Source organism: Convolutriloba macropyga, chromosome 12 (genome assembly GCF_964194025.1).
Source record: "Convolutriloba macropyga chromosome 12, txConMacr16.3, whole genome shotgun sequence".
Taxonomy (NCBI): Eukaryota; Metazoa; Xenacoelomorpha; order Acoela; family Convolutidae; genus Convolutriloba; species Convolutriloba macropyga.
In genome coordinates this window covers 13537801-13558156 of record NC_134479.1, presented here as the reverse complement: position 1 = coordinate 13558156, position 20356 = coordinate 13537801, and the positions used below count along the sequence as shown (strand labels likewise).

The 20356-nt window shown below is 35.2% G+C and overlaps 1 protein-coding gene across 1 annotated transcript in view; it reads right to left on the bottom strand.

The window, feature by feature from the left end:
• The window catches only part of LOC142350824 (uncharacterized), a 64913-nt gene that overhangs the window by 26845 nt on the left and 17712 nt on the right, over positions 1 to 20356 (bottom strand). Inside the window, exons 9-14 of the mRNA XM_075402785.1 lie at positions 17483 to 17671; positions 16817 to 17034; positions 13856 to 14052; positions 13383 to 13512; positions 6015 to 6324; positions 5481 to 5668 (exon numbers count right to left, since the gene is read on the bottom strand). Coding sequence (XP_075258900.1) covers positions 5481 to 5668; positions 6015 to 6324; positions 13383 to 13512; positions 13856 to 14052; positions 16817 to 17034; positions 17483 to 17671 — 1232 coding nt within the window. The remainder of the gene's footprint in view (positions 1 to 5480; positions 5669 to 6014; positions 6325 to 13382; positions 13513 to 13855; positions 14053 to 16816; positions 17035 to 17482; positions 17672 to 20356) is intronic.

The following is a 20356-nucleotide window of genomic DNA, read 5'->3' as shown; positions in this document are numbered from 1 at the left end:
AACATTGCAGCAAAAACTATTATCTTTGTGTTAAAACCTTTATTCTTTACTTTGCTAGACTCGATTAAAATATTAAAATTTATTGCTGTCAAAAGAAAGATTTGAGCATTGACATCATTCAAATAATCTAGCATAAAAAAATCACGACATCATTCGGAAACGAAACAAAAAGCCGCTCAAATTTAAATAAAGAGACAAAATTTTGACAGTAAAAGCTTGATGCTAATCCTGATACAGCACCTGATTAAATTGGACAAATAAATGCAAATGGACAAATACTGATACGACAAAAATGACACTGCCATTATCATGAAATATTTTCCAGAAATGACCCGAAAAGCTTAGAAATAGTCTGACTTCGGCAAAAAAGACACTGTGAGAAAACATAAGGCAGATAAAATTGTTAGTAACAGAGCTGAATTATTCAAAAAAAGAAAAATTAGAACAAATTTAGAAAACTTTTTGAAATTTGATTTAAAGTCACATCAACTCAGGCGAAAACAAGATACACTTCTCTCTTGTTGTTACCAAAGCCTAGCCTCAAGAATATTCGACAAAAATAGTGAAAATATTTAAAATTACAACTCTCAGCGCCGCATTATATAAGAAAACAAATTCAAACCGAAAAACCAAATCTAAGAGAAAACTAAAATCATTGTAATTTTAAAAAAACATCAAAACCATTTAATCGTCACAGCCAGTCAAACTATAGCTCTTAAAAATGCTACAATGACAAATTGTAGAATAAAGCTGATACAGACACACTGAAACAAAGGCTACTTTTGAAGGAAACTTTTCAAAGATAAAATCAAATTGAAAAAACATTGAGGTGAAAATTTTCATTATTAATCTTCCAACGTTCAGCAAAATAAACGATGCATTCTTTTTTCATAATGAAATAGTGAAAAACAGCTCGAATATTCGAAAAACATTTTCCAAAGAAAATATTAAAATTTCAATTATGAAACAAATTTTCTGTGAATTTCAAAGACGTAGCGCCAAAAAACTTAAGACTAGCGTTAAAAACTTAAAAACAATGAACTGAAACTACCGAGAGTGCACAAAACTCTTTTTCTAGCATTGAAAACCAAAATACAAAAAAAATTTGATCAAAAAGACAAAATCGAATTAGCACGTTAATAATTTTGCAAAATCAAAAAATCTAAGGTAAAAAAAGAGCCGAGGCATTTGATGCATGATTTATCGACGTTAAGTTGCTCTATACACTAATTTTGAAGGAAAAACAATTCGAAGGAGAAAATTGACCATAATTATGACCAAATATCTAGAATAAACTATTGTGAAACCTAAACCTCCACGAATGTCCTAAAAAAATTAAGGAAGAATAGAAAAGGCATTCAAAAACTAAATGAACAAAAAAACTAGAAAAAATTAATGAGATTTTTAGTAGAACAAGGAAAGATAACGCCGAATAAAGTTCCTTTGCAATGAGAGCAATGAAAAGCTCGCAAAACAATGGGCAAGTCAAAATAGGCTGAGAAACCTGTAAGATTTAAAAACTGCAAAATAGAAAAATGGTGTAACATTTCTCAATTTTTCTGTCAGTTTTCCTAAGAAAAAAATGTTTTATACCATCAAAATTTTAATGAATTGGTATCGGAAAATTCCTTAAGTCAGAAACTTCTATTCAAATCCCACTTAAAGCATTAAAATAAAAAAAACAGGCAAAAAATCATTAAATTTTGTCTAAAAATCAGCAAAACTGATCAAAAACCTCCAAATTAGCATTAAACTCAAATTAACAACTTGAAACCTTCAATTCTTATCAAATCAAGCCTGAATCTAAGAAGATATCACAACAAAACCTCAACCATCTAAAGTTGAAAAAAACTGCTTTTAAAAGCCGCACGTGACCAAAAAATTCTTCTCGCTTGGAGAAAATATTTTCACACATCAGTTTCTCGCTCTCTTAAAAACAGCGGTACGAACAAAACTACTCACTTTTCGCTACGCTCTTCATTTTTGTTCAGCACTAAAATATTCGAATTTTTTCACGACTTTCGTTTCCCGCTTCAAAAAATCACTCCAATAAAATTGAATAAAAAAAAGATAGCAGTACAAGTCCTGACGTACAAATAAAAGAATTTTCATAGACTAAACAAAAACTAGACCTAAAACAGCCTAAGAAAGAATTGGAAAAACCAATTCTAAAAAAAATCAGATCAAAAACAAAATCAATGTGAAATTCCGCCTGTGAAAAAAACCATTAGTGAGAAATGGAAATTTCATTCAAACAAAAATCTAGGTCTATAATGAGCTATGAAAGGATAATAAAAACCATTTAGAAAACAACCGATTGAAAAGAAAATCGAAAAAACAGAAAAAAATCAAAGTGAAATTGCCGCATGTGAACAAAAAACCACTACCGAGAAAGCCAATTTTTGTTCAAACACCGTATTCTCGCTCTAATTGAAAATTAGAGCGAAAAAATTTCACGCCGCAAAACCACTCGCTTTTTCTCTCCACTTCCTTTTTCGGCGTGACCAAAATCACTACTCAAATTAGACCTCAAAAATAAAGAAAATAAGTGAAAAGATTTAAAAAAAACATAGAATGAAGACTTCCGGTAGGGACTCGAAGCGCCAAAACTTCACAAAAAAACCGTAACCGCAGCTGATGCTATTAATCTTTGTCTTAAATCATTCACTCATTATTTCCCGAGGTCTGTTCTAAAAATTGGTGAAACTTACACCACTATCCCAAGAGAAACAAAATGTAGCAAAAATTGATATTATTGAAAATGTTTTCTGACGTTATAAAAATCCGAAATAATTAGAATGGTCAAAATACTGATAGGCTCAATTTCCCTACACCGACAAAGCACTCAATTTCCCTCAAATATTTTTCGATTCTAATCTCAAATAGATCGCGAAACGGCAGATCCTAATCTTAGAATTTAAATTAAATTTTTCAAAAAAGAATGTTCGAATACAAAAAGAATTTACGAATCAGAAAACCCCTACAATAAATTTTTTAACAACTGCAATTAAGACAAACACAACACACACTTCTTCATTGTTGTATGAAGGCTAGACATGGTTTCATACTAATTCAAAAATTAAACTAATCATGGAAAAGACATAAGCAACAGAATAAATTTCAAAGGCAAAAAATCGTTTAAAAAAACCAAGGCCGGAAAAAAATTGCAATAAAGAGTAATAAGTAAAAGTTTTGGAAAAGGCTTTTTAGCAAACATCAGTACTGCCTTATCTTGAATGAAATCAATTGCAAACCAAAGAAATGACGAAAATCTAAGAAAAAGCTGCAAACATTATTCTATTTTTTAACGAATGAAAAAATCATTACAACGAATTTAAATGTGGGTGCCAGGACAAAGCTCGAATGATACAAACTAGAATGTAAAGAATATGGACACATAGTAAGAAACATCGTAACAAAAAGACTAATTCTTGATTTTTTAAGTGAAAAATCAAATTCAAAAAATCAGGAAAAACGAATACATTCTATTGTTCAGCATTAGGGACATAGAAAAGACAACGAGTCATCCGAGACAAAGATTCGTCTTCCTGAACAGAACAAAAAAGAAAAATAACAATTCAAACAAACATTGAAACATTTTGCAAAAAAATGGTCAAAAAATTTTTGAGACTTCAATTATACAAAAAAATTTTAACTGTTTTTGTTTCAAAAACTTAATGCCAAAAAAGATTGAATTTTATTAAAACAACATTAAATTCCCGCATGTTGCAAAAAAGACTATTTCGAGTAATAAAATCAAAATACATACAAAAAACTGGAAAAAATGGGAAACAAACTAACAAATCGAATAAGCAAATGTACAATTTTATAAAAACAAACTTACATCGAGGTAGAAAGAGGCGTTGAATATATGAATTATCAAAAGAAAGCTGCCATATTAACTGATTTTTGACAAAAAGACGGAAAGATCCAAAAATGGAGAAATTAATAGAAAAGCCAAAAATTAACCAAAAAATCAAGAAATATGTGTCAATTTTGTACTTCAAACGCATTTTCAGGCTCTACAAAACACTGCGGTATCGCTTTCCGAGGTTTACATTTCAATATAACATCGAATAAAAATTATTTCTACAAAAAAAATAAAACATACCCAGCAGATTGTCGGAAAATAGCCGCCGTTGATTCCAATAAGCATGATTGGGATTGAACGAATAGAATATATTGAAAAAAAAAAAGATTTTTGTACAAAAATATTTTTTAAGTCCGATTTATTTTGATGGCATTTCGTAGTTGAACATACTTCTGTTTCTTAGAGAGAGGCTACAGGGGCTACTATCAACACCAATAAGCAATAGAGGTGGTAACAAAGACTTATAGGAACGACGTTCAAATAGCGGGCATCTAAAATTAGGCTTTATGGGTTTATCCCGTTTCTATTTCTGACTTCAATTTTTTATACCGACTCTGTTCATTTTGAATTGCTTTGCTTAGCAACTGATGTTCAAATTCACTTTTAGCAGAATGAGAGAACAGAGAAACTAGCCTAGAGAAGTCAAAAAGATTTCACGCAAAATGTCGAAAAAGCGGCAAAATGGTAAAGCGAAAAAAAGTTTGACGAAGTAAAAAAAAAATACGAGCGCAATAATAGCCGGCTGAGAAGATGAGGGCGGCTATTAATCACAAGAAAAAGAACTGGGCAACTGAGACGAAAAAATGGCTAAAAACGGTTATCTATATGCGCCATTCAGTCAAAATCTACTTTTCTAAGTCAAAAAGTCATTCAATAAACGCAGCACATGATCATAAAAACTACTTTCGCTCAGAAAAAAATAGTTCACTCGGCAATTTTACTCACTTTCGCTTTTAGGTCAAAACATCGTCTGAAGGAATAGTAATTCCGGTAAAAAAAAAACCAATACTCCTCGAGTCGTAAAAACCTTCGAGTCGTGTGAAAACCAATACTCCTCTTCGAGTCGTAAAAAAAGGAGAGCCTAAATAATAGCCGTTGAGAGGCTGACGACGGCTACTAAAAATTAATCACCATCACTCCTCTTCGAGTCGTGGAGTGATGTTGACATAAATAATAACCTTTGAGAGACCGATGGCTGCTATTAAAACCTTTGTCTTTGAGAAAATCGAAATATTGATTTCGAAATATTCAAATACGAAATACTCGAAGCTGGGGCTTGATTTAAGCAGCGGAATAGTTGCTTCGAAAAATTCACTTGAAAAACCAAATCGGCCAGGCAAACACGATCCAAATGTCTAGAAAGAGCAATAGGACACAATTGGTAACAGCTAACAACTTAGAGCAATTTGAGAGCAATTCAAGACATATTTTTAGAAAAGTGTTAATACATCAAATTGAGGTCTAAAATTGAACGTTTTCACTACCAAAGAAGCAACTGCAATTGAAAATCGCCGGATTAGATATCGACCGTCCATAATAGAATACTTTTAAAATTCTCGGCACACGAGGTCGTCAAAGTAATACATAATTTACTCTGGTCAATTTTTACTTTTGCGAGCTGTAATGATTCGCTCTCTCGTTTCCTCTTCCAGCTGACTCAAATCTAACAGCTTCTCTCTCAGTGCTGACACTTTGCTGCTCAGATCCGAGTAAAAATCAAGGAACTCCTGTAACTTCTGCCGGAGCTGAAAACAGGAGTCGAAGGACAAAACCAGCTCTTCAACTCTATCTTCACGCCTGAAATAAGCAGTATTGACACAATGCCATACTTATTATTGAAGGTTCTTGCTTCAAATACGTGCAGTAAATTTCGCAGATATAAGGGAAAATAAGAGAAAAAATAAGATATAAGAGAAAAAATTGTCTCCGTTAAAAATCATTGCTATAATCAAATTACGACTCAACAACTCCAAAGATATCCTTCAACCGCATATTAAAGAGAAGAACATTTCATTCACACAAAAGTATTGAAAAGGTGAAAACCATGTGAAAGTAAAATCAGAAGTACCTTTTAGCCTCAAAGGCTTTCACTCTACAAATAACGGCACCCACACTAAAGTATTACACAAAAGTAACAAGTTACCTCCTATTCATTTCATCCAGCTTCCTTTTTGCAACTGCATACTCAGCATAGGCTTCTTCAACAGCCGAACAAATGTTAGTCTGTGCTGACAAATTCTGTCTCATCAATCCCACAGTTTTCTCATGTTTCTTCAGCTCTTCTTCAAAAATAGCCTCATGATTCGAATCTTTCGTAGCAGAAAGTTGGACTGTGATATCGTCAGCATCCATCTCATTTTTCAACTGCTCTAGGAATTTCTCACGCTGCGCTTTCATTTCCTTGATTTTATCAATCAGTCGTTTAATTTTCTCCATTGGCTTCAGTTGATCGGCTGAAACAATTTGTACAATGATCATTAAACTACTGCAGAAAATTTAAAAGGTCCGGAACACTCAAAAATTGCTCGGAAGTAATGGTTGGCTTAGGCCTCAACTACTCATATTACGTAGCAAAACTTTTTGGCTCATTTGGCCTTTCGCGGACTACAGCGAAAATACTTTGTCTTCAACTCTCGTACACAGTCACTGTTATTCATTATGAAAACGCTATACGTTAACCGAATAACGGTGAAGTGACCGGATAAGCGTAAAGTTTGTCCCTTGTATAGATGATTAACTTAACAATTGCCCACGACTATGAGTTTTCACAAACATCTAACATAGCTGGCAGATTGCCAGAAAAGAGCCGCAATAGATTCGTAGATCGGCAGTCTAAAAAAATCAGTAAAAAAAGAGACCAAAAAAAATTTGTCTTTTCATTGAAGGCTGATCTGTTATATTTTGATTAAAAATCTGTATAAGTTATTGCTGCCTATAGCTGATCTCAAATAGCCTTCATTTAGAGTGACACACACCCATTTGACCTTATCTCTTTGAAATAAAGTAAATAAAAGTCAATTTCAAAGCGAGGAAGTCATTTTTGAGAGTGAGGTAAGTCAAGTGTGACCAAAAATTTAATCACGCGAATGAACTCGCTCCACTAAGAGCAAAAAATGACGTCACGCATGCAATTCAGTTGAAATTGCATGAACGAATGAACAAAAAGCGGCTGTGACGTCATATGGTAGTAACAATAATCATGACGACGAAATAAAAAAAAACATAGCAGGACAAATCCTGACGTACAATTCAGAGAATTTTCATTGACTAAACAGAAAACTAGACCTAGAACGGACTATGAATGGATTGGAAAAACCATTTAGAAAAGAATCCGATCCAAAAAATCGAAAAAAAAACAGTAAAAATCAAAGTGAAATTGCCGCATGTGAGCAAAAACCACTAGCGAGAAGGCGAATTTTTGTTCAAACACCGTTTTCTCACTCTACTTTAAATTTGGAGCGAAAAAATTTCACGCCGCAAAACCACTCGCTTTATCGCTCCACTTCCTGTTTCGGCGTGACCAAAATCACTACTCCAATTTGACTTCAAAAATCATGAAAATGTGAACAGATCTTAAAAAAAAGACAGCGCCCCAATACAATTCAAATTCTTTGAATTGTAAAAAACCAAGAGAAGGCCAATAATAGCCCCAGCTATCGCTGTGCGGCTATTAATCACAAACAAATAACTGCAATTAGTGACGAAAGGGACAATTCTGCAAACTAATCCGGAAAACTGCCGGAAAATAGCTGCCATTGAATCCCATAACACCGATTGGGAATTGATTGTTTTTCCAGCTTTAGCTTAATTGAAATGAAGTGATGTCAGCGCAGCGGGGGGAGGTGCGCCGGGGGGAATGATGCGGGCAATGGTGGTGATGGTGGCGGTGGGTGGGGGGGGTTTAGGGGTCAAACTTAAAGAGCCGCCTTTCACATCATGAGTATAAGTCTCCAAAACAGATTCTGAGAACCGGATAACTGAACACTAGTGAGCTGAAATTCTCTAAGAGCACTTAATGCCCGCTGGGTGCTACCTGTTTATCCCGTTGTTAAGGAAAAAAAGTCAAATGCGTCAGTCGAAAAATTGGTCAAGCGAGAAATCGCATAAAAAAGACCGACAGGACTAATATAATTGCTACAAACTTCGTTTGAGAGCAATTAATCACAAAATCTCAAGTCCGCAAATTTAATGCCCTCGTTTTCAAGCGTACTCTCAGATTAGTGAATGAAAATATTTTTCTCTCCTTTTGACTTTTGTGAAGCAGATTGACCCAAGCAGTTGTTTTAACTTGCGGATAATTGTTTCTCAATGATATATCACAAATTAGTACCAAAACCAGCAAACATTAGACCTGTTAACTAAGACTAATTAGATCAAAGTTCAAAAACCAGGGACTTTATGCGTTTATCTCGTCTCGATTTTTGATATCGCTTTTTCGTCTCCATTTGTTTTATGTTGTTTTGCTTTGCAACAGCTGTTTAGAAGCTCTTTGAGCATAATGAGCGAAAGAAACTAACCTAACGAAGAGAACAAAATTTCAAGCAAAATGCCAAAAAAGAGGCAAAATTAGCTACAACTAAACAAATTTCTTAGGTACAACTAAACTTCTTTCGCATGACAGGCAGGGCAATTTAATTGAGGATGCTGCAGCATAGATAAATTTCTATGGAGGCTAAAAATTCCGACCATGGAGAGACCTCCAAACTAGCACTGGGGCAAATTAACCACCCGGCTATCAGGGCCTTGAAGTATCTTATCTTACAGTCGGTTTTGTTTTAACAAACTATTTTTGAAACATAACCGACTAACGTGGGGCGAATTGCTCTCAAACGACTTATGAGCAGTTGGCTTTGTTAGTACCTAGCTGCGCGGCTTAAGGTAATCCTTAGCTTAATTGAGAGGTGTGGTAAGTGTTCGGGTTTACGGGTGGAATGAGGTGATATGGGAGAGGGTGGTGGAAGAAGGGAGCGGGAGGAAGTGAGAGGGTTAAAAGGGGAAGGGTCGAACTCCAAGGACCACCCTTCATATCATAAATCTGTCCCTTAAACTGCTTCGGTGAACCGCATTCTTAGTAAAACAATTAAAAGAGCAATTTAGGCTGCGCAAAAAAGAAGACGTCAAGCGTCAAAAGCTGAAATGATAAACGTTTAAAAAACGACCAAGGAAAATATTTTGCATGAAAGACACGTTTGCAAACTTCAAACAATGTCCGAGAGCAATTTAAAAGGATCTAATCTGCTTCCCCCTCAACTACTTTTTGGGCATATAGCGTTTACGCCTCCAGGCGCACGTGCTATTTTTCATATTAAAGTTTAAGCTGTCGACGGCTATTAAACATAACTGACTAACATCTGCTGAATTGCTCTCGAACAACTGGCGAGATTTAGAAAGGGTCATGTTCTAGGACAAAAAGGTCAAGCAAAAATTTTGCATAGAAGAAACACGTTTTAAATAATAGCATCGAACTTCGTTCGAGAGCAATTAAAGATGAGACCAATACCGGCCAGCTTTTCATTAGACCTAACGTAGTAAATTGCCGCCACTTGAGTCCAGTTGCTTAAAATTCTGAGTGAAAGATCCGAGTCAAGATGTCAAGGATGTGAAAGTAGCTGAAAAATTCAAACCGATAAACCAAAAATATTGCATTAAAAACATACCCAGCAGATTGCCGGAAAATAACCGCCGTTGATTCCCATAACAGATTGGGATTGAAAGAAGAGAAAAAACTAGTGAAAAAATGATTTTGGTACAAACAACTTTAAAGTGCGAACTATTTTGATGTCATTTTAGAGCTGAACGTACTCCTGTTTCGTAGTGAGACCACACAAGGGCTAGTATCAATACCAATAAGCATTAGCGATGGTAACTAAGAACAAAGTTTGAGTAACAGGCATCTAAAATTGGGCTTTATGGGTTTATCTCGTTTCTCTTTCTGATTTCGTTTTTTAATACTGACTCTTTAGCAGAATGAGAGAAGAGTAAAACTAGCCTAGAGAAGTCAGAAAGATTTCACGCAAAATCTTGAACAAGCTGTGAACTAAGACAAAGCAAAAATTTTTTATTCGACGAAGTAAAAAAAAAACATAGCAGGACAAAACCTGACGTACAATTCAACTTATTTTCATTGACTAAACAAATGACTAAACCTAGAATGGACTATGACTGAATTGGAAGAACCATTTCAAAAAAACAGGTAAAAGAAATGAAAAATAGAAAATCGAAGTTTAAATGCCGCATGCCAACAAAAACCACTAGCGAGAAAAGGAAATTTAGTTCAAATAAATAACTAGGCCTAGAATGAAATCCGATCCAAAATAAAATCCGATCCAAAAATACAAAAACATAGCTGGTAGATTGCCAGAAAATAGCCGCAATAGATTCGTAGATCGGCAGTCTAAAAAAACAGTAAAAAAGACAGACCAAAAAAATTCGTCTTTTCATTGAAGGCTGATCTGTTCTATTTTGATTAAAAATCTGTATAAGTTATTGCTGCCTCTATTAGCTGATCTCAAATAACCTTCATTTAGAGTGACACACAACCATTTGACCTTATCTCTTTGAATTAAAGTAAATAAAAGTCAATTTCAAATTGAGGAAGTCATTTTTGAGAGTGAGGTAAGTCAAGTGTGACCAAAAATTTAATCACGCGCATGAACAAAAAAACTCGCTCCACTAAGAGCGAAAAATGACGTCACACATGCAATTCAGTTGAAATTGCATAAACGAATGAACAAAAAGTGGCTGTGACGTCATATGGTCGTAACAAAAATCATGACGACGAAATAAAAAAAAACCAAGAGACGGCCAATAATAGCCCCAGCTATCGCTGTCCGGCTATTAAAAAACAGTAGAAATCAAAGTGAAATTGCCGCACATGAACAAAAAATCACTAGCGAGAAAGCGAATTTTTATTCAAACACCTTTTTCTCTGCTTTAAAATTAGAGCGAAAAAATTTTACGCCGCAAAACCACTCGCTTTTTCGCTCCACTTCCTGTTTCGGCGTGATATAAATCACTACTCCAATTTGCGTGAAAAAATCTTAAACAATAATACATAGCTGGCAGATTACCAGAAAATAGCCGCAATAGCTTCGTAGATCTGCAGTCCTAAAAAACAGTAGAAATGTAAAAAAAACAGTAAAAAAAAGTCAATTTCAAAGTGTCTTTTTTGAGAGTGTAGTAAGTCAAGTGTGACCAAAAAATTAATCACTCGAATGAACAATGAAACTCAATCCATTCAGAGCAAAAAATGACGTCATGCATGCACTTCAGTTGAAATTCTGTGAACGAATGAACAAAAAGCAGATTTGAAGTGGTTGTGACGTCATATGATCGTAACAAAAATCTTGATGACCAAATAAAAAACATACTTGGAAGAATTCCGGAAACGACTCGAAGGAGAAAATTGACCATAATTATGACCAGACAACTAGAATAAACTATTGTGAACCCTAAACCTCCACGATAGCCATAAAAAATTAAGGAAGAATAGAAACGGAGTTCAAAAACAAATTGAACAAAAAAAACAAGAAAAATTTAATGAGGTTTTTAAGAGTACAAGGAAACATAAAGCCGATTAAAGTTCTTTTGTAATTAGAGCAATGAAAAGCTCGCAAACCAATGGGCAAGTCATAATGGGCTAAGATCCTTGTAAGATTAAAAAAAAGAAAAACTGCAAAAAAAGAAAATTGGTATAAAGTTTCTCAATTTTTCTGTCAATTTTCCTCAGAAAAAAAGTTTTAGAACAACACATTAATCAATTGGTATCCGAAATTTCCTAAAATAGGAAGCTTCTATTCAAATCCCACACCTAAAGCAGTAAAACAATAAAAACAGGCATAAAATTATTAAATTTCGTCTACAAATCAGCAAAACTGATCAAAAACTTCCAAATTAGCATTAAACTCAAAACATACTCGGCAGATTGCCAAAAAATAGCCGCCGTTGATTCCAATAAGCATGATTGGGATTGAAAGAATAGAAGATATTGAAAATTCGCATTTCGTAGTTGAACCTACTTCTGTTTCTTAGAGAGGCTGCAGGGGCTACTGTCAAAACCAAAAAGCATTAGAGATGGTAACTAAGACTTATAGGAACGACGTTCAAATAGCGGGCATATAAAATTGGGCTTTATGGGTTTATCCCGTTTCTATTTCTGACTTGATTTTTTATACTGACTCTGTTCATTTTGAATTGCTTTGCTGAGCAACTGATAATCAAAATCACTTTCAGCAGAATGAGAGAAGAGAGAAACTAGCCTAGAGAAGTCAAAAAGATTTCACGCCAAATGTTGAAAAAGCGGCAAATGAGGTAAAGCGAAACATTTTTTTGTTCGACGAAGTAAAAAAAATAGGAGCGCTATAATATCCGGCTGAAAAGATAAGGGAGGCTATTAACTGAAACTACTTGAAACCTTCAATTCCTATCAAATCAAGCCTAAAACTAATAAGATGTCATAATCAAACCTCATAACCATCAAAAGTTGCAAAAAAACTGCTTTTAAAAGCCGCACGTGAACAAAAAATTTCTCTCGCTTAGAGAAATTTTTTTTCACACATCAATTTCTCGCTCTCTCAAAAACAGCGGTATGAACAAAACCACTCTCTTTTCGCTCCGCTCTTCACTTTTGTTCAGCACCAAAATCACTCCAGATGTTTTCACGCGTTTCATTTCCCGCTTCAAAAATCATTCCAAGAAAATTGATTTTAAAAAAGGACTTCTGCAATACTCCTCTTCGAGTCGTAAAAAGACAGCTCCCCAATACAATTCAAATTCTTTGAATTGTAAAAAAAAATAGGAGCGCTATAATATCCGGCTGAAAAGATAAGGGAGGCTATTAACTGAAACTACTTGAAACCTTCAATTCCTATCAAATCAAGCCTAAAACTAATAAGATGTCATAATCAAACCTCATAACCATCAAAAGTTGCAAAAAAACTGCTTTTAAAAGCCGCTTGTGAACAAAAAATTTCTCTCGCTTAGAGAAAATTTTTTTCACACATCAATTTCTCGCTCTCTCAAAAACAGCGGTATGAACAAAACCACTCTCTTTTCGCTCCGCTCTTCACTTTTGTTCAGCACCAAAATCACTCCAGATGTTTTCACGCGTTTCATTTCCCGCTTCAAAAATCATTCCAAGAAAATTGATTAAAAAAAGAACTTCTCCAATACTCCTTTTCGAGTCGTAAAAAAAACAAGAGAAGGCCAATAATAGCCCCAGCTATCGCTGTGCGGCTATTAAAAAAAGACAGCGCCCCATGCAATTCAGATTCTTTGAATTGTGAAAAAAATTAGGAGCGCTATAATAGACGGCTGAGAAGCTGAGGCGGCTATTTATAAGCTTACAATAATTGCCTTAAATTTCGTTCGAGAGCACTTCAACAATGAGTACCCTCTGGGGAGGGAGACAAAAGTATAGCCATTATTTTTCTTATAACAAAAAGTAGTGTTCAATGGGCCATATTGCACATCAATGCTAGGCTCTTCATTAGTTCAATTCTCGAATACTTACCAAGTTCGAAGCTTTGTTCATCCAGTGCTTCATCATCATCAGGGGCAATGAGTTGGATCTTCAATTCGGGAATCGACATCGAGGACATTAGCTTCAAGTTTTCAACGTGCAATCCAATAATTTCTTTGAGCTAACAAAAAAAAGAGTTGTAACTCATTATGTATTTTATGCAAAATCCTGACGCAAAAGAGATTTTGATATAGCGTCTGAAATTGTACACCATGGCTTCAATTCTAACTCGTCTTTGACCGTATTACTGAATATATCAGGTCAAAATGTTTAATTATTTTCTCACGCATACAAAAGTTGGAAACTTTATGAACACTAAATTGCACAAAACAAAACAAAATGGATTTTGATTGAGTACTAATTCTCATTTTCTATTCTTCTTTTCTCAGAACTTCAAATATTAATAGCGCCAGAGGTTAAATCGCAAGCCATTTTTTTAATCTTTAGCGATTCAGCTTTTTTACCTGTTTTAATTTATTTGCGCTCTGGTGATGTTCACTCCTACACTCTTCATACTGAATGGCAATCTCGTCAAACTTGGAGGCATCTCTTGTAATTCCCCACTCCGATTGCAATTGAGCATTCTTTCGTCCCTCGGAGTCTAGTTTCTCGGATATTTGACTCAACTTCTCGTCAATGCCAAAAACAATTTTGTTCAGAGCTAAAATGATTACAAATACCTTTACAATACAGTAGATAACCCTTATGTTAAAACAAAATTTGGAGTCTCCAATGACTTTACTTTGGAGCTGGAGTTCAATAATTCGATCTCTAGCTGAAAGCAAACATACGAGTAAAAGTAATATGCCGCACAAAGCTCAGAGCTAACAATTGGACAATAGCTCGTATATATTAAAACTGTCTCGGTGAATCGCATACTTAGAGACAAGTAAGACGTAAGGCTCTAAGAGAGCTAGTGCTACTCAGCAACTTAGTGACTTCCGGACGCTACCTGTTTATACCGTTTTTGAAGATGAAAAGTCAAAAAGATCAGAAATTGATGAAGTGAAAAATCGCATAAAAAAGACCACAGGACTAATATAATTGCTACAAACTTCGTTTGACAACAATTAAAATCATTTTTTTTTTCGTCCCAGAAGCAATCCATTGTAAAAAAAACGAGCGGGAAAAAATCTGAGGTACAGCTTTTGTTTTAAAAGCTGGATAAGTTTACTGAACTGATCAAACTACGGAGTTGCATCTAAAAAAGACAACAAAGAACTTAATGTGAGAAAAGAATATAGCATGCAGATTGCCGGAATAGCTGTGAAAAAAATTTGTCATACACTACAGATAGAAACAGATACAGGTATAAGTTGATTAAGTTATCGACACCGCCCAGAAAACTATGTAAAAAACACTCAGCAATAAATTATTGAGGCTTGATAAAAAATCACTCAGCATACGGCCTCTTATTAGGGACCTCATTACACATACGAGTTACTTAGAACTTCAACTAATTCAAAAGTGCAAAAGTCATTTTACTCAGTGAGGTAAGTCGCGTATGATCAAAATCAATTCAGGCAAATGATATAAAACATTTACTAAAACATTTAGTAAAACATTTACTAGAGAGTAAGAAATGAAGTTACGCGCAAATGGTAGTAATGGGAAAAGGTAATTTCGAGAACTTGACGTTTTCAGCTTTGCAGTGTGAATAAATGCAAGACGAAAGAAGACCGCCAGATGACAGAATAAAAAACATAGCACGACAAGTTCTGGCCTACGATTCAAAGAACTTAAATTGACTGAACAAGAGAAGACCCCGAGATGACCAGGAAAACCATTTAAATAATCCGGTCAATTTTTTTAAAAAAAGCAAAAACTGAACTAAAATTGTCACATGTGAACATAGAACACTAGAGAGAAAGCAAATTTTTGTTCATACACCGTTTTCTCACTCGACTTAAAAATTGAATAAAAAAAATTACACCGCAAAACAACTCGCTATTGTGGCTCCACTTCCTGTTTTGGCGTGACCAAAATCATTACTCCAATCACTACTTCGGAAATCATGAAAATATGTAAACAGATCTTGAAAAATAGCTCCCGGATACAATTCAAATTCTTTGCACTTTTAAAATACAAAGCACCAATACAACCCAATTCTGGGATTGCAAAAAGGAGAGCGCCTATATAGTAGCCACTGAGAGGCTGACGGCGGTTATTAAACAAAACAGACTAACGTCGGAAGAATAGCTCTCGAAGGATTAGTAGGAAACTCTGATCAATTGCAACCTGCTCCAATCGGGGGGGGGGGGGGGTAGCCTAAATAGGACTAAGAAATTCACTAGTGGGCCTAAATAACCTCATTAGAGGTTAACACACTTAATGCCCTCCGGATAACACATGTTTATCCCATTTTGAAGACGAAAAGTCAGAAGTGTCAGACAAAAATCGGTAAAGCGAAAAACCACAAAAAAGAGCGGAGCATTAATATAATTGCTACACACTTTGTTAGAGACCAATTCAAAAAAAAATGTAATGGAAAAGTAAAAAGAATTTTAAAAAAGAGTACCCAATATATAGACGTTGCGGCTTACGGCGACTATTAAAAAGATTTTGAATCGCTTTTTCTCTGTTCTGGTGATAAGCTGTTAAAAGTGGAAACATCAACAATTAAAAAAGCTGCGCCTTTTATTGTTTTAAGCACCAAGAATCAATTAAAACAATAGGTGCCGTCCGAGCCAGAGACAAAATCTAAACTGAAAAGAACTGACCCTCAGACAGTGAATTTACATCTCGTCAGCAATTTTTTAATCACCTAATGAAAGACGCAAATAAGGCTCTGAGAGAACTGCTAAGTAGCCAAATGCCCTCAGGCTTTACCAGTTCATCCAATTTATCAAGACAAGTTACGAAAATTTGTGGTTCAGACAGAAAACGGTCAAAACGACCGACAAGACTGAAATAAATGCTATAAATACTTCGTTTAGGAGTAATTGAACAGTCAGCCTCTACAATAAGCCGGAATATGAAAATTTATATTCAAGGGTTGATTCAATATTTCAAGTACTCATCAATTACACCAACGAATTTGTTCGACTCAGCAAAAAATAGATTGTCATCGACAAAAAAGTCAGGCGCGCGTAAACACGCAACAAGTAAAACAGAACGGTTGCAACAAGGTTTCAAGTTTCGGCAACACACAAATCGAGTTGAAAGTTAAGCAAAATCGTTCAGACGAGATATGAGACACCAAAAATTCCGATCTAACTCAAAAAGTTTATCTAAACTTAAAATCTTGTGAAGCTAAAACATTGCTTCCGGAAAACTATTATTTCATTTTGTTATCAATGCAGTTGTTTTAACTTTTATGAAAACTGCAAATAGACAATGATAAGGTTCTCAAGCTACAACTTCAAAAACCGGAAAACAATAATTCGAAACTTTTTTAGGAACTCTAAACAATATTGTAGACTAACTCTGTAGTTCATTTTCGATTTCCTCAGCAGTCTTCGGTTTCAAACTCAACTTCGCAACCCTCTCAACCAATTCTTGTGGCAGAGGTTTGTTTTCAATCGGAATGGCGTCCATGTACTTAAGACTCCCCAGATCTAGACTGCCTTCAAACTGCGTCAACTCTTCATTGCTGGACTCAACTTCACTAGTCAGCTCACGCAACAGACTGTCTTTCTTTTCACTGAAATAATTGCATGATCTAAACATGCGCAACTGGGAAAAAGAATACAATCGTGTTGCCTTGATATCAAAAGCTCAAAATTTTTTGTCCCAAATTAGCATTATAGGGGTGTTTTAATAGCGATGTCTACCCAAGAAGCAGAGATCGCAATCAATTAGAACACAAAAATGGCTGAAGCAAGCTTCAAATTTCATTATTTTTGTTGGTTAAAAGTCCTGCAGAAATTTTGAACAAAGATTGAAGAAAAAACATTTTCAACAAATTAACAGAATTTGCTTAATTGTTCTTACATTAAAGAAACTCTTATTGTTACACACACCACACACCCACGCACACGCACGCACACACACACACACACACACACACACACACACACACACACACACACACACACACACACACACACACACACACACGCAAGAAATTAAGACACAATGAATATTCTAACCTGTACACTGATGTAGCAGAAACAGCTTCTATTGATATGGTAGTTGGAAATAGATCCTGCCCAACTATCGTCGCATCGTATGCAGTGAATGAAATGGCTTTGACTAGACATTGCCCAACAACATCCGGAAGAGACTCCGGTACCTTCTCGTGAAATATGAAACTGTTGTCACGCTTTGACGTCTCAGCCCTGAAATTGGTGATGAGAATAGCGTAGAGTAAAAGCTTGCGATTAGCACGCCATTTCTGGATTGTTCAATGTACAACTAAACTGAAGCAGCCTATGGGAGGTTGAGCTATCATTTAACCATAGCTTCAGGTCCACTACAGTCAGACAATTTTGAGTGCAATGGTGTAATCACGTGAAAGGTCTATACGCAAAAATGCCATAGTCACTAAGACAGAAATGAAGATCACGAAAAAAGGAAAAAACCGTGATATGAAAAGCTTCGGTGAATTGCAAACATAGACTAGTGAAACTCTAAGAAAGCTGCTCAGCGTTTTAATGCCATCCATGCTCTACCTTTTTATCCGGTTTTGAGCGGGGAAATTTAAAGATATAATTGCTACAAACGTCGTTTGAGAGTAATTAATTATCGATATTGAATAAGTTACATTCATCGATATCAAAAATAGAACACATTGAAACTAACAAATGAAAAAAATATTGAAGCTATCAGAGAATCAATAAAACATAGCCAGCAGATTGCCGGAATAGCTGCGAAAGAATAGACCTGCGTGCAATATAATAGAGATAGAAACAGATACAGATCTAAATTGAAAAAAAAGGCTAAAAAACATTCAGCGATCAATCAATAAAGGTGGTTAAAATTCAGAAAACTTGACTTTTTCAGCTTTGCTGTCTGAACAAATGTAAAACGAAAAAAGAGCGTCAGACGACGAAACAAAAAAAAACAAAGCAGGACAAGTCCTGACGTACAATTCCAAGAATGTACAAAAAACCAAGAGCACCGCAATATAGCTACGCTCAGCTTACAGTTTCGCAGCTATAAAAAACGTTGAGAAAAAACCAGCCTAAGGCTGTAGCATTAAAACGGTTGGAACCAAAATTAGCGATAACGAACGCAAGACGAGAATAGCAGTGACGGTTATTTCTATTTAGCCGGTTCTCTTCTAAACAATGTTGCAGAAAAAATAGACAGTGCAAGTATTTGTACTCACCAAAAGAGCTGTTTAGAGGTAAAGACACGGAAGAATTCACTTTCCCATCCATCATAACTATGAAATTGTAATTTAAAAACTACACTATAAAAATACAGTTCAAATAAACGCAATCAGCAGCTTTTTTGTTCAGTAAAAAACATAAAACGAACAACTTCGGATAAATTGCCCTAGAAGGACAGTAAGGGCAAATTATTTATAGCGGGCGTAGCCTACAAATGCTTCACGGTTGAAAAAAACGACATGGGTTCGAACCGCTGACCTCAAGCATGTCAGTCTGCCATCTTTACCAGTATCTACAGTGGCTTTGATCACCTTTCGCTCACAATCACTTTTATATTAGCAGCAAACTTTATTTCAGAATGAGAGCAACATAGATCACAAAAAAGAGGTCAATGTTCAAACATACCTATTGACCAACACACAAGCTTGAAAGAGCCGGATTAGCCTCTAAAGATAGAAAAACTTTATCACTGAAAAGTTTTTATCACTGGAATCTGTGAGCACAACATATGAGCAAGACCTGAAAAAGATTGTGGCCCTTAAAGGTTTTTCACCAGAGACTATCCAGTAAACCAAATTTACGCCTTAAAGAGTGTTTCATTGGCTCACTAGTCCATAAAAAACTAGGAACATGACAATAATTTTTTTAAAAAAAATTCAAAAATCATCAAAAAATCGCAAAAATTCCTTGGTACCGTTTAGGGAGGGGAGCCTAAACGGTACCAAGAAGTTCAATATAGTGGGCTTCAAATAACCACAATAGCGGTAAAAAAAAAACACTTAAGACTTAAAGTGAAAAATGGCATCAGTTTTAGCGCACTTTTCAGTTGACTTTTACTATTAAATTGCCACCAATTGAGATCAGCTGCTTGAAATTGTGATTGGAAGAAAATTTTAGATCACGCGAAACGCAAAAAGTTAAAGTCGTAAAATTCACTCGACAAGTCAAAACAGCCAAGCAAAAATTTTGCATAGAAAGACACATTTATAATTGCTTCTATACGAAAACAATTAAAAACATAGCAGAGCAATCCCTGACCCAAAATTCAAAGAAATTTCATTGACCCGGCAAAATCACCATTTAGGAAAAATCCCCGCAAAAATCTGAAAATAAACCAATAAAAATCAAACCCAAAACGCCGCCTGTGAACAAAAATCACTAGCGAGAAAGCAAACTTTTGTTCATACACCGTTTTCTCACTCGACTTAAAAATTGAATGAAAGAAACTTTGGGCCGCAAAACCAGTCGCTTTTGTGGCTCTACTTTGTTTTGACGTGATCAAAATCATTACTCCAATCACTACTTCAAAAATCATGAAAATGTGTAAACAGATCTTTAAAAAAACAGCTCTCGGATGCAATTCAAATTCTTAGCACTGTAAAAATACAAAGCACCAATACACCCCAATTGGGACTGAAAAAAAAGAAGAGCGCCTATATAATAGCCCTTGAGGCTGACGGCGGCTATTAAACATAACCGACTAATGTCGGAAGAATTGCTCTCGAACGACAAGGAAGCTCTAATCAATTGAAACTTGCTTCAGTAGGGGGTGTAACCTATACGGGACAAAAAACTCATTAGGGTGATTCAAATAACCTCATTAGAGATTAATGTATACCACTATTAAGATGTAAAGTGAAAAAAATAATACCCATATCAGCGCATTTTCATTTGACTTTCACTATTAAA